The following is a 15681-nucleotide window of genomic DNA, read 5'->3' on the forward strand; positions in this document are numbered from 1 at the left end:
CTATTTTTTTATTTTTTTTGTCTTAAAAAATAAAATAAAATAAAATAAAACTTCATTTAAATATTTGTATTTCAGCCAGAGGTTAATGAATGTGCATATGTTATTTATATATGTAGACCCAGTGATTTTCCGCGATCGCGGAAAACAGACGGAATTCACGGAATTCCCATTGTGAAACGGAATTACGATTTTCCGCGAAGTTAAAAAAATTAATACCATTTTACTATTGCCACACAGTATAAAACTGACGATTGGCCCGTGTGCAGTACTATTGGCAAACGTGTAGTGTCGTATTTACCGGTGCTACATTCAGCCAGACCGAGCGGAAAAATGTAAACAAAATGGCCACGTTGGGAACTAAATACTTCGCGAACGTTGGGACTGGTTCACTGCTTAGTCTGTTGCGCCTGCACAGACGGGACAGGTTTTTTTGTTTTTTGTTTTGTTTTTTTTCTCTCTCAGGAGTAAGTTCAGTCAGCGGTTTGTCGCTAACATTTGTCATGGAAGACTGATTTTTACGTTTTGTTAACACTAAGCCCCGTTGAATCAAACAGTGCACTCAATTGTTGGACAAATATGCTTTATGTAGTTGTTATAACTGTAACCTTTGCTCCGATTTTTCACTACTAATATGAAGGCCTACTATGATTTAACAACAAATAGCGATGTATGTCGACACCAGTCAATTTTCGGACCCTTGTTTTGGTTTCGTACAAAATAAATAAAACAGACCCAACGGTATTTTTTTTTTTTATATGATATATTTGACAAAAGCTACTTTTAATTTTGTTTCATCTTTTAAAACTTAAATATGTTGTCAAGAATTATGAAAAAGTAAAAAGTAGACAGCGTTGTCTGCCTGTTATGTTAATTTGTCACAGCTTGTGTTATTTAAATTGTTAATTAGGCCTACATGTTGTATTCTGAAATGGAAATGAAACGGAATTTACAAAAACATGAAACGGAAAATAGGTTTTTTTTAAAATGAAATCCACTGTGTCTATATATGTATATATGTACACACTATGGTAACAGTAATCAGTGATCATTGCCGACTATTTATTTTTTCTTTCGTTTGTTAGAAAGTCACAGACCATGTGACTGGAACATGATTTGATGCGCAGTACTCTGTGGCATATTGACCAATCAGAGCTGTCGGGGTCAGATTATTTTTACTTTGGAATTCTGCACGCACACGCTGGTCTACTTGACAACTTATTACGCATTGATGATGATGTCTAAAATTATGGGGTCTTTTAAATTATATTTACTTTCTTTTTTAAGGCATTGCAAGATCATATTGTTGAATTATCCCAGAGTTTATACTCAAAGGTGTTAATTCTACAATTTAATTTTTAAAACTTTTGTTTTTAGGCATTAGATCGGTTTTGGTTATTAAATTTTGACATGGAACGGGAAGGAGCTTATTTCAGCCGCCAAGGCAACAGCTCCTTAATTAAAAATAAAAATCATCACTAATAGCAAAATTGTATAAAGTATTAAGCACAATTTTAAATGGAATACTGCGACATACAAAGCCGATTTTCCTAAACTAATTTTTCTTTGTTTGGGTAGTATCAGTCTTTTTATATTTGATAGAAGAAACATATTCCATATTATTTTATCAGTTGCAAGGGTGTGTGTTAGGTTTATATTTTTGATATCTGTTGATTGATAGTTTACACTCCCATGAGTTAGCTAAGATGTCTGTTGATTGATAGTTGACACTCCCATGAGTTAGCTAAGATGTCTGTTGGTTGATAGTTGACACTCCCATGAGTTAGCTAAGATGTCTGTTGATTGATAGTTGACACTCCCATGATCGAGTTAGCTAAGATGTCTGTTGGTTGATAGTTGACACTCCCATGAGTTAGCTAAGATGTCTGTTGATTGATAGTTGACACTCCCATGAGTTAGCTAAGATGTCTGTTGGTTGATAGTTGACACTCCCTTGATCGAGTTAGCTAAGATGTCTGTTGATTGATAGTTGACACTCCCATGAGTTGGCTAAGATGTCTGTTGATTGATACTTTACCCACCCATGAGTTAGCTAAGATGTCTGTTGTTTGATAGTTGACACTCCCATGAGTTAACTAAGATGTCTGTTGATTGATAGTTGACACTCCCATGAATTAGCGAAGATGTCTGTTGTTTGATAGTTGACACTCCCATGAGTTAACTAAGATGTCTGTTGATTGATAGTTTACACTCCCATGAGTTGGCTAAGATGTCTGTTGATTGATATTTAACCCTCCCATAAGTTAGCTAAGATGTCTGTTTTTTGATAGTTCACACTCCCATGAGTTAGCTAAGATGTCTGTTGATTGATATTTTACCCTCCCATGAGTTAGCTAAGATGTCTGTTGTTTGATAGTTGACACTCCCATGAGTTAGCTAAGATGTCTGTTGATTGATAGTTGACACTCCCATGAGTTAGCTAAGATGTCTGTTGTTTGATAGTTGACACTCCCATGAGTTAGCTAAGATGTCTGTTGATTGATAGTTGACACTCCCATGAGTTAGCTAAGATGTCAAGTCAAAATGTGTAAAAAAAAAAAAAGGTCCTTGGATTTCATGGAAACAATCCTTTCCGGTACCTTGTCGGTAAAATCACAGAACTGAAATGTTCATTTCCCGTGATTATTATTGTTGAGTACGACTATATAATTATATAATTAATTTTTTAAAACAGTTTCCGATGGGTTCCCATGACCACAAGGCATGGAACCTAAAAAGTGCTTTTCATGAAATTTGAAATCCTATAGCCTGTGAAAAGTGATTATCTTTAACCTTGAATGCCCCTATTGTTTAATTTCAGGTTGGATTACTGTGAAAAGTGATTATCTTTAACCTTGAATGCCCCTATTGCTTAATTTCAGGTTGGATTACTGTGAAAAGTGATTATCTTTAACCTTGAATGCCCCTATTGCTTAATTTCAGGTTGGATTACTGTGGAATTGCACTGCTGACAATGGGATCATTTGTGCCCTGGCTGTACTACAGTTTCTACTGTCGCACGTCGCCCAAGGTTGCATATCTTTGCCTGATATTTGTCTTGGGTATTCTCTGCATTGTGGTGGCCATGTGGGATAAGTTCAGTCAACCAGGCTATCGGCCCGTCCGTGCAGGTAAATACTGAACACACCTGATGTTTGAATAGAACCTTTTGTACAGAACAAGTATACTGTCTTATTATAAAACCTTCATATGGAACCCTTTATACAAAACAAGTATACTGTCTTATTATAACCCTTTATACAGAAGTATACTGTCTTATTATAACCCTTCATACGGAACAAGCATACTGTCTTATTATAACCCTTCATACAGAACAAACATACTGTCTTATTATAACCCTTCACACAGAACAAACATACTGTCTTATTATAACCCTTCATACAGAACAAACATACTGTCTTATTAAACCCTTCATACGGAACAAACATACTGTCTCATTATAACCCTTTATATAGAACAAACATACTGTCTTATTATAACCCTTCATACGGAACAAACATACTGTCTTATTATAACCCTTCATACAGAACAAGCATACTGTCTTATTATAACCCTTCATACAGAACAAACATACTGTCTTATTATAACCCTTCATACGGAACAAACATACTGTCTTATTATAACCCTTCACACAGAACAAGCATACTGTCTTATTATAACCCTTCATACGGAACAAGTATACTGTCTTATTATAACCCTTCACACAGAACAAGCATACTGTCTTATTATAACCCTTCATACGGAACAAACATAATGTCTTATTATAACCCTTCATACAGAACAAACATACTGTCTTATTATAACCCTTCACACAGAACAAGCATACTGTCTTATTATAACCCTTCATACGGAACAAGCATATTGTCTTATTATAACCATTCATACAGAACAAACATACTGTCTTATTAAACCTTCATACGGAACAAACATGCTGTCTTCTTATAACCCTTCATATGGCACAAACATACTGTCTTATTATAACCCTTCATATGGAACAAGCATACTGTCTTATTATAATCCTTCATATGGAACAAGCATACTGTCTTATTATAACCCTTCATATGGAACCCTTCATACAGAACAAGTATACTGTCTTATTATAACCCTTCATATGGAACAAGCATACTGTCTTATTATAACCCTTCATATAGAACAAGTATACTGTCTTATTATAACCCTTCATACGGAACAAGTATACTGTCTTATTATAACCCTTCATACGGAACAAACATACTGTCTTATTAAACCCTTCATACGGAACAAACATACTGTCTCATTATAACCCTTTATATAGAACAAACATACTGTCTTATTATAACCCTTCATACAGAACAAGTATACTGTCTTATTATAACCCTTCATACAGAACAAGCATACTGTCTTTTATAAACCTTCATACGGAACAAACATACTGTCTTATTATAACCCTTCATACAGAACAAACATACTGTCTTATTATAACCCTTCACACAGAACAAACATACTGTCTTATTATAACCCTTCATACGGAACAAACATACTGTCTTATTATAACCCTTCACACAGAACAAGCATACTGTCTTATTATAACCCTTCATACGGAACAAGTATACTGTCTTATTATAACCCTTCATACAGAACAAACATACTGTCTTATTATAACCCTTCACACAGAACAAACATACTGTCTTATTATAACCCTTCATACAGAACAAACATACTGTCTTATTAAACCCTTCATACGGAACAAACATACTGTCTCATTATAACCCTTTATATAGAACAAACATACTGTCTTATTATAACCCTTCATACGGAACAAACATACTGTCTTATTATAACCCTTCATACGGAACAAACATACTGTCTTATTATAACCCTTCACACAGAACAAACATACTGTCTTATTATAACCCTTCATACGGAACAAGTATACTGTCTTATTATAACCCTTCACACAGAACAAGCATACTGTCTTATTATAACCCTTCATACGGAACAAGTATACTGTCTTATTATAACCCTTCACACAGAACAAGCATACTGTCTTATTATAACCCTTCATACGGAACAAACAATGTCTTATTATAACCCTTCATACAGAACAAACATACTGTCTTATTATAACCCTTCATACAGAACAAGCATACTGTCATTATAACCCTTCATACAGAACAAACATACTGTCTTATTATAACCCTTCATACAGAACAAACATACTGTCTTATTATAACCCTTCATACGGAACAAGTATACTGTCTTATTATAACCCTTCACACAGAACAAACATACTGTCTTATTATAACCCTTCATACGGAACAAACATACTGTCTTATTATAACCCTTCACACAGAACAAACATACTGTCTTATTATAACCCTTCACACAGAACAAACATACTGTCTTATTATAACCCTTCATACGGAACAAACATACTGTCTTATTATAACCCTTCACACAGAACAAGCATACCGTCTTATTATAACCCTTCATACAGAACAAACATACTGTCTTATTATAACCCTTCATACAGAACAAACATACTGTCTTATTATAACCCTTCACACAGAACAAGCATACTGTCATTATAACCCTTCATACAGAACAAACATACTGTCTTATTATAACCCTTCACACAGAACAAACATACTGTCTTATTATAACCCTTCATACGGAACAAACATACTGTCTTATTATAACCCTTCATACAGAACAAACATAGTCTTATTATAACCCTTCATACAGAACAAACATACTGTCTTATTATAACCCTTCATATGGAACAAACATACTGTCTTATTATAACCCTTCATACGGAGTGTGTATACAGTGCTGTCCAGTGTATCGGTGCACCTAAGCATTCAAGGATCATTTTCTATGTGAACACTGAAATACTTAATAAAATGTCTCTCTCACCAATCAAGCAGTGCATAATCTGAAATACACTACAAATTGGTTTATGTCTGTAGGAAATAAACATTTTAAAATGGTGTATAAATATAGGCACCCCCTTGTATCCAAAACGATTTGCATGTCCGGTGATTCGGCGCAGTAGGTGTGGATCGTTGACCCTGCTATTTATAGACCACCCATGACCTCACTTTTAGCCCATAAATGCTACATTGTTGTCCCAGAATTATTTTAGTACTTTTTTGTTTTGTCTTGTTAAAAATATTACTATGAAAATGAACGATCACACATGACCCATCTCATGATCAATTTTGGAATCGTTTTCCTGAGTGGCACAGTACTGCAGATGCATACATGCTCATTATCATGCATGGCTATTGGCCTATTTAAGATGCCTACATGGGTAGATTGTGCACACATGTGGATCTTATTTCGCTTTTATTTTTTATAACAATGTGAATTGGAACGACTATCAATTAAGGTGTAAAAGGTTTGTTTTGTTTACATTTGTCTGTGTTTTCCTTTTCAGTTTAAATAAAAATAACCGAACAAAAATAATTACTGTTTACAATAATTTAAAAAATGCGGTAAAGGTGTTTTTAGACTGGTTTTAACTGTTTTTGTATAATGTGTTATATTATATGTGTCATGACAGTTATTATGTATATAATGTGTTATATAATGTGTTGTGACAGGTGTGTTTATTTATATAATGTGTTATATCATGTGTGTCATGACAGGTGTGTTTGTGTATATAATGTATTTGTGTGTGTATTATATAATGTGTGTCGTGCCAGGTGTGTTTGTGTATATCATGTGTGTACTGACAGGTGTGTTTGTGTATATAATGTATTTGTGTGTGTGTTATATAATGTGTGTCATGACAGGTGTGTTTGTATATATCATGTGTGTAGTGACAGGTGTGTTTGTGTATATAATGTATTTGTGTGTGTGTTATTTGATGTGTCGTGACAGGTGTGTTTGTGTATATAATGTATTTGTGTGTGTGATATAATGTGTGTCGTGCCAGGTGTGTTTGTGTATATCATGTGTGTAGTGACAGGTGTGCTTGTGTATATAATGTATTTGTGTGCGTGTTATATAATATGTGTCGTGCCAGGTGTGTTTGTGTATATCATGTGTGTAGTGACAGGTGTGTTTGTGTATATAATGTATTTGTGTGTGTGTTATATAATGTGTGTCGTGCCAGGTGTGTTTGTATATATCATGTGTGTAGTGACAGGTGTGTTTTGTGTATATAATGTATTTGTGTGTGTGTTATATAATGTGTGTCGTGCCAGGTGTGTTTGTATATATCGTGTGTAGTGACAGGTGTGTTTGTGTATATAATGTATTTGTGTGTGTGTTATATAATTTGTGTCGTGCCAGGTGTGTTTGTGTATATCATGTGTGTCGTGCCAGGTGTGTTTGTATATATCATGTGTGTAGTGACGTGTGTTTGTGTATATAATGTATTTGTGTGTGTGTTATATAATGTGTGTCGTAACAGGTGTGTTTGTATATATCATGTGTGTAGTGACAGGTGTGTTTGTGTATATCGTGTGTAGTGACAGGTGTGTTTGTGTATATCGTGTGTAGTGACAGGTGTGTTTGTGTATATCATGTGTGTAGCGACAGGTGTGTTTGTATATATCGTGTGTAGCGACAGGTGTGTTTGTGTATATCATGTGTGTAGAGACAGGTGTGTTTGTGTATATCATGTGTGTAGCGACAGGTGTGTTTGTGTATATCATGTGTGTAGTGACAGGTGTGTTTGTGTATATCATGTGTTTAGCGACAGGTGTGTTTGTGTATATCATGTGTGCATCGACAGGTGTGTTTGTGTATATCATGTGTGTAGTGACAGGTGTGTTTGTATATATAATGTATTTGTGTGTGTGTTATTTGATGTGTCATGACAGGTGTGTTTGTGTATATCATGTGTGTAGTGACATGTGTGTTTGTGTATATCGTGTATTGTGACAGGTGTGTTTGTATATATCGTGTGTAGTGACAGGTGTGTTTGTGTATACTGTGTGTAGTGACACGTGTGTTTGTGTATATCATGTGTGTTTGTATATATCGTGTGTAGCGACAGGTGTGTTTGTGTATATCATGTGTGTAGTGACAGGTGTGTTTGTGTATATCGTGTGTAGCGACAGGTGTGTTTGTGTATATCATGTGTGTAGCGACAGGTGTGTTTGTGTATATCATGTGTGTAGCGACAGGTGTGTTTGTATATATCGTGTGTAGCAACAGGTGTGTTTGTGTATATCATGTGTGTAGCGACAGGTGTGTTTGTGTATATCATGTGTGTAGTGACAGGTGTGTTTGTGTATATCATGTGTGTAGCGACAGGTGTGTTTGTGTATATCGTGTGTTGTGACAGGTGTGTTTGTGTACATCGTGTGTAGTGACAGGTGTGTTTGTGTATATCATGTGTCGTGACAGGTGTGTTTGTGTACATCGTGTGTAGTGACATGTGTGTTTGTGTATATCATGTGTAGTGACAGGTGTGTTTGTGTACATCGTGTGTAGCGACAGGTGTGTTTGTGTATATCATGTGTGTAGCGACAGGTGTGTTTGTGTATATCATGTGTGTAGTGACAGGTGTGTTTGTGTATATCATGTGTGTAGTGACAGGTGTGTTTGTGTATATCGTGTGTTGTGACAGGTGTGTTTGTGTACATCGTGTGTAGTGACAGGTGTGTTTGTGTATATCATGTGTAGTGACAGGTGTGTTTGTGTACATCGTGTGTTGTGACAGGTGTGTTTGTGTCTATCATGTGTGTAGCGACAGGTGTGTTTGTGTATATCATGTGTGTAGCGACCGGTGTGTTTGTGTCTATCATGTGTGTAGCGACAGGTGTGTTTGTGTATATCATGTGTGTAGCGACAGGTGTTTTTGTGTATATCATGTGTGCAGCGGCAGGTGTGTTTGTGTATACCATGTGTGTAGCGACAGGTGTGTTTGTGTATATCGTGTGTGTAGTGACAGGTGTGTTTGTGTATATCATGTGTAGTGACAGGTGTGTTTGTGTACATTGTGTGTAGTGACAGGTGTGTTTGTGTATATCATATGTGTAGCGACAAGTGTGTTTGTGTATATCATGTGTGTAGCGACAGGTGTGTTTGTGTATATCATGTGTGTAGCGACAAGTGTGTTTGTGTATATCGTGTGTGTAGCGACAGGTGTGTTTGTGTATATCGTGTGTGTAGTGACAGGTGTGTGTGTATACCGTGTGTGTAGTGACAGGTGTGTTTGTGTATACCATGTGTGTAGTGACAGGTGTGTTTGTGTATATCATGTGTGTAGCGACACGTGTGTTTGTGTGTATCATGTGTGTAGTGACACGTGTGTTTGTGTATATCGTGTGTGTAGCAACAGGTGTGTTTGTGTATTTATTGTGTTTTTGTTTATATGTTATATAATGTGTTATGCCAGGTGTGTTTGTGTATATCGTGTTTGTGTGTATGTGTTATATAATGTGTCATATACTGTGTTGTGCCAGGTGTGTTCGTGGCGCTGGGTCTGAGTGGTGTGATCCCAGCATTGCACTACGTGATCACCGACGGGTTCTACCATGCCATCAACTACGCCGCGCTCGGATGGCTCTCTCTCATGGCCGTTCTCTATATTTTTGGTGCATTCATATACGCCATTCGGATTCCAGAGCGAATCTTCCCAGGAAAGTTTGATATATGGGTAAGATCGATACTTGTGTGTATTTGTTCGGAGCATATTTTCTTCCTTTTAAAATATCTCAATAATAATACAAAATCTCATCAAAAAACTGTTTAATAATGACTGCACTAAATGGATTCTTAACAGGCTAATTAGCTCAGTAGAAATTAAGAAATACCTTACTGATTGTAGTAACTGAATTCTAAACAGCCTGATCAACACTAGAGAAATTAAGAAATACCTTAATGATTGAAGTAATGAATTCTAAACAGCCTGATTAACACTACAGAAATTAAGTAATATATTAATGATTGTAGTAACTGAATTCTTAACAGCCTGATCAACGCTATAGAAATTAAGAAATATATTAATGATTAAGTAATGAATTCTAAACAGCCTGATCAACACTACAGAAATTAAGTAATATATTAATGATTGTAGTAACTGAATTCTTAACAGACTGATCAACACTAGAAAAATTAAGAAATACCTTGATGATTGAAGTAATGAATTCTAAACAGCCTGATCAACACCATAGAAATTAAGAAATATATTAATGATTAAGTAATGAATTCTAAACAGCCTGATCAACACTACAGAAATTAAGTAATATATTAATGATTGTAGTAACTGAATTCTTAACAGACTGATCAACACTAGAAAAATTAAGAAATACCTTGATGATTGAAGTAATGAATTCTAAACAGCCTGATCAACACCATAGAAATTAAGAAATATATTAATGATTGCAGTAACTGAATTCTTAACAGACTGATCAACGCTATAGAAATTAAGAAATATATTAATGATTAAGTAATGAATTCTTAACAGACTGATCAACACCATAGAAATTAAGAAATATATTAATGATTGAAGTAATTAATTGAATTCTTAACAGTGTCTAACACAGGGGTCGAATTTTATGCTGTTCCGCTATTCTGCAAATAGCAAATTTCGAAACAGATTAGTAAAACAATTCTTCCAATATTCCGTCATGAAAGTTGAAAATAAAGCACAGAATACCGAAAATCGTCTGCGACTATTCCGCTTACGCTTTTTCTTCAGCTACATTTTTCTGCAGAACAAATCCTTGCACTACTAAGACCTTTCTCGTGCACTTACCTGTACAAAATAAACGTCTTTTTGATCGAGACTAATGTTTGGAGTGAGTTCGTTTGTAATTCCAGCTAGTACGCAGTAATGCATAGACTGGTATATAAACAATTGTTTGTTACGCAATGTTGTACAGGGCGACGTAGCACAGTCAGGAAAACTAGTGGTACATTAATAATTGAAGGGATAGTACATTTTTAGATGGAATAGTGTTTTTTGAAATTCACTATTCCTTTGGGATAGTACACGTGGTAAAGAAATTAAATTTCAATCCCTGTAACACTGTAGTAATTAAGAAATATTTCATTTATTCAAGGGGTGGGGCATCAGTATCCTAGAAAAGTTAAGAAGAGTCCCCATGCAAAATCACTAGTCTACCAGTATTGGTTGGAAACGTGGCTTAAAATGTGCTAAATTTGATTTGTGTTTCTCTTCCAGTTTCAGAGTCACACGATATTTCACTGCTTCGTTGTGGCTGCTGCCTTTGTTCACTACCATGGGATTTCTGAGATTGCCAACTATCGACTCACATTTGGTGACTGTTTGGAGCGTGTGATACAGTAACAGCTGATGTAACAGGAGTGATAGTAGCACCTCTTGGTGTTATAGTCCACCATGTGGTCTCTTTTAAATCATCTCCGGTGTTCGTTCCATTTGTCAAGGAGAATTTGTATTGTTGGCTTTTAGCAATAATTTATTGATTATCTGTAAATACACAGTAACAGGTTTGAGATGTATATATACTGTTGCATTGTTATGCTTGACGATGATGTACAGGTATTGTGTGTGTGGAAGAATTAACATTACATTTGTGCATTTCACTAGGATGTTGATTGTGATGTGTATTCAGATATATTATTATATAACACTGCTACACTTTTTTGATGTAAACTGTATTTGAAGATTATTATTATATTACATTGCCACACTTCTCTAATGTAAAATATTTTTCAAGTATGTAATTTTTATCATATTGCTGAATTTCTCTGATGTTAATTGTATTTCAAGTATATTATTTTATTATATGCATACTCATGAAATATATAGATCTACAGAAACCATAAAAATTATATTTGGTGAAAAGTAATTTTTTCATTGTAAAAGTCATATTTAAACTATTTTAGTTACAGTGAAAATATAGAAATCATATTTATATTTTTGTGAACATGTTCATGCTTAGATTTATCCTTTTGTATATATTTACGATTCAGTTATTGAGATCAGTGTCGCTTCCCTGTCTTTTAATTTGGTGATTACCAATGCATCTGATTTTATTTGATGTCAAAAATAAAAAAGTAATTTAAACAATTATACCTTTAAAAAAATGGATATGAAGTGCAATGGTGTTAAAATATCTCAAACTGATTATGTACAGAACCAAATAATAGTGACACAATATCCTGTTGTAGCCTTTAAGTTCAGCTTTAACTTGGATTTGGGTTGTGTTTTTGTACGATCACTTTGTCAGCTAGGTTTCACAGCAGTATTTTAAATAAATATTAATTCAATTATCATTAGATAAAGGCTAATTCAGTCTGAAATTTCTTTTAAAAAGTCCATAGTTCCAAAGGAATATTGCATGAATATATCATGGCATCACTGGTTTTCAGTCGGATAAGTGAAAGAGCATAAGATATTGTCAACATTAGGAAAAATGTATGTAATAAATAGATAATTTCATAGTGGGTTTTAATAGCCTTTATACATGTATATATTACATTGCTACACCCACATGTAAACTGTATTTTAATATTATTATTATGTTACATTGCTACACTCACATGTAAACTGTATTTTAAGATTATTATTATGTTACATTGCTACACTCACATGTAAACTGTATTTTAAGATTATTATTATGTTACATTGCTACACTCACATGTAAACTGTATTTTAAAATTATAATTATATTACATTGCTACACTCACATGTAAACTGTATTTTAAGATTATAATTATATTACATTGCTACACTCACATGTTAATTGCTACACTCACATTTAAACTGTATTTTAAGATTATAATTATATTACATTGCTACACTCACATGTAAACTGTATTTTAAGATTATTATTATATTACATTGCTACACCTACATGTAAACTGTATTTTAAGATTATTATTATATTACATTGCTACACTCACATGTAAAATGTTTTTCAAGTATATTGTATTACAATTCTACACTTCTTTGATGTAAAATGTTTTTCAAGTATATTATAATTTATATTACATTGCTACACTTTTGTATGTAAATTGTATTTCAAGTGTATTATATTACATTGCTACACTTTTGTATGTAAATTGTATTTCACGTGTATTATATTACTTTGCTACATTTCTTTCATGTAGATTACATTTCAGGTATATAAAGGATTTGTCACAAGGTTTTTTAAATGTATATTTATTTAACAAACACAAGTATTAAGCAAATTCTATTTATCCTATCACAATTCAAAAGTAACATTTTAATTTGAAACTTAGTAAGTTGCACGTGTAGGTCACCTTCATAGGTAATATGTCATCATGATTGGCACAGATGTAGTTTGACATGCTCTAACTAAATCTTATTGTAGGCTCATGTGTACAGGTCTTGTTGGCTTGTAACTGGATGACCCATTGGCAGAAGGAAAAACATTAATTGGATGAACTTAATACACCAAAATATTAAATGGGTTTATGACATTATGGGTAAGATATAAGATAAATCATTTTATTACCAATATGGTTAAAAATATATTCGTACATATCAAAGTGACGTGTCCCACTAAAATGCCAAGTGGGATGTAACACTTTTGATGTCACACAATGACATCAAAAGGAACGCTTCACTGTCATGCACCTGTACTTGCAGTTATCACCTGTGTGATGAGTGAAGTGTTAACATTCAGCCATCAGATGGGCTCTTGATTGCAGTCACCTCTAAGTGGAAAGAGGCTAGTGGTTTCATGCTCATGTTTCGTTGTTTTGCTTTTAATTGGCATGTATTTTTCAGACTTGTGAATCTGTTCTCTTTAGCTGAAATTTCATACCAGGAAGTATTATCCGGAGAGCAGCCATGAATTGTCAGTTTTTACAGTTTATGATGGATTACTACTGAGTTGGTCAACTTAATTCTGTTATAAGACTTGCCTGTCACACAGCTGAACAAATAACAGCAGGTCATTGTCTTCTATAATGCTGTGCAGTTTCCATGCCCCTATTGCTCGATTCACGATTATACTGTGCCAGAGCACTGAATCATTTTGCTGTTGTATAAGGTGTAGCATATCAATTTGTAAAGGATTCTGTCAGTCGGTTCTAAAATCAACAAGTTGCTTCAAACCAATGGGTTATTTAAATACTACAGAGGTCAACCTACTTGTAATCTTGCTTCAAACCAATGGGTTATTTAAATACTACAGAGGTCAACCTACTTGTAATCTTGCTTCAAACCAATGGGTTATTTAAATACTACAGAGGTCAACCTACTTGTAATCTTGCTTCAAACCAATGGGTTATTTAAATACTACAGAGGTCAACCTACTTGTAATCCTCAAAGAAAGTTTTGAAAAGGCATTTCAGTGATTGTTATGTTATTTTGTTTTAATGAAGGCCAATTTCTGCAATGATATATTCGTGAGCAAATACATGGCAGTCATATTAAAATACTTGACCCACGAAAGGTAGGTTTAGCATGAATTATATAATCGTTTCTCTTTATTTGGATGTTAAAATAAGAGCAGAAATTAAGTATACATGGTGGCCATCTTGAAATTCGAAATGGCTACCCAAAACATAAATATAAGAACTTGCAAGATCCATTTTCTTGGCAAGTATTTCAAAAGGTTTTAAGCACTGTTTTCTTACATTTGCTGCTTTACTGTTTTCATAACAAATTGAATGTAGTTATTTTGTAGTTAATATTTTGTTCCATTTAGTAGGTAAGCTATCCATATGTCTTAACATTTCAACAATCAAGGTAATAGCTTTGTAAATACTAACATGATTTTTGACTGAATTTATATTATATACATGTGTTAAGATTTAAGGCTCTGACATACAATAATAAATAAACATTTAAAATAGACTGTCCAATTGTTTCTAAAAAAAATTTGGGGGGGGGGGGGGGCGGGGGGGTGGGGGCGTGTCATGTATTTTTCTTACCCTTTTAAGCAGTTCTCTGCTATTAAATAAATGTGTTGATTAAACAACAAAAACAAAAACACTTTCATTGGCCATTACGATGCTTTCCGAATGGTGCGCTTTTTATTTGTTGGTTGGAACAGTGTAATGAAACATGAAAATGTTTGTATATTGCCAGAATTTTATCACAGTATTGCTAGACTTCCATATACAACATCATTCCCAAAACGTTTTGTGCGGGAGTTTTATTCTAAGTTGTGAGGACAAAACTTTTATGCAGTCGGATATTCAATTTTTTTTTTTTTTAATATTTTCATATTTAAATATCAGTATTTGTTGTCCTCATTGTGTTTATGTTCTTGAAATGGTCTCTGTAACATGACACTAAATTTGTCAGAACCATGAGCTGCCAGTTAAATATCAGACATAAACCTACGATTGTACCAAAGTGGTGGACAAAATCCATATCAGCAACAAGGGTTTTTATTATTATATTTTGTTATATACAGTGTAAAATAAACACTTGTGTTAGTTAACGATGTACAGGACACCGAGGCAAGTTTGTAGCTGTTTGGAGAAGTTCAACAATCTTTAAATGAAATTATTGAATAAAATATATAAATACTTGTTCACTTTTGCATATTTTATTATATTATTTGTCTTCTAAACACCTGGAAATGACGAGGTTAGGGTCAGATTTTATTATATTATTTGTCTTCGAAACACCTGGAAATGATGAGGTTAGGGTTAGATTTTATTATATTATTTGTCTTCGAAACACCTGACCGGCGTCGTGGTTAGGCCATCGTCTACAGGCTGGTAGGTACTGGGTTCCGATCCCAGTCGAGGCAT

At 34.1% G+C, this 15681-nt stretch overlaps 1 protein-coding gene across 1 annotated transcript in view; it reads left to right on the top strand.

The window, feature by feature from the left end:
- Positions 1 to 15456, top strand: part of LOC121369420 (adiponectin receptor protein-like) — a 44786-nt gene extending 29330 nt beyond the window's left edge. Inside the window, exons 5-7 of the mRNA XM_041494521.1 lie at positions 2941 to 3128; positions 9420 to 9613; positions 11144 to 15456. Of these exons, the coding sequence (XP_041350455.1) occupies positions 2941 to 3128; positions 9420 to 9613; positions 11144 to 11269 (508 nt within the window). The 3' untranslated portion in view covers positions 11270 to 15456. The remainder of the gene's footprint in view (positions 1 to 2940; positions 3129 to 9419; positions 9614 to 11143) is intronic.
- Positions 15457 to 15681: the final 225 nt, after the last annotated feature.

Source organism: Gigantopelta aegis, chromosome 3, assembly GCF_016097555.1.
Source record: "Gigantopelta aegis isolate Gae_Host chromosome 3, Gae_host_genome, whole genome shotgun sequence".
Lineage (NCBI taxonomy): Eukaryota > Metazoa > Mollusca > Gastropoda > Neomphalida > Peltospiridae > Gigantopelta > Gigantopelta aegis.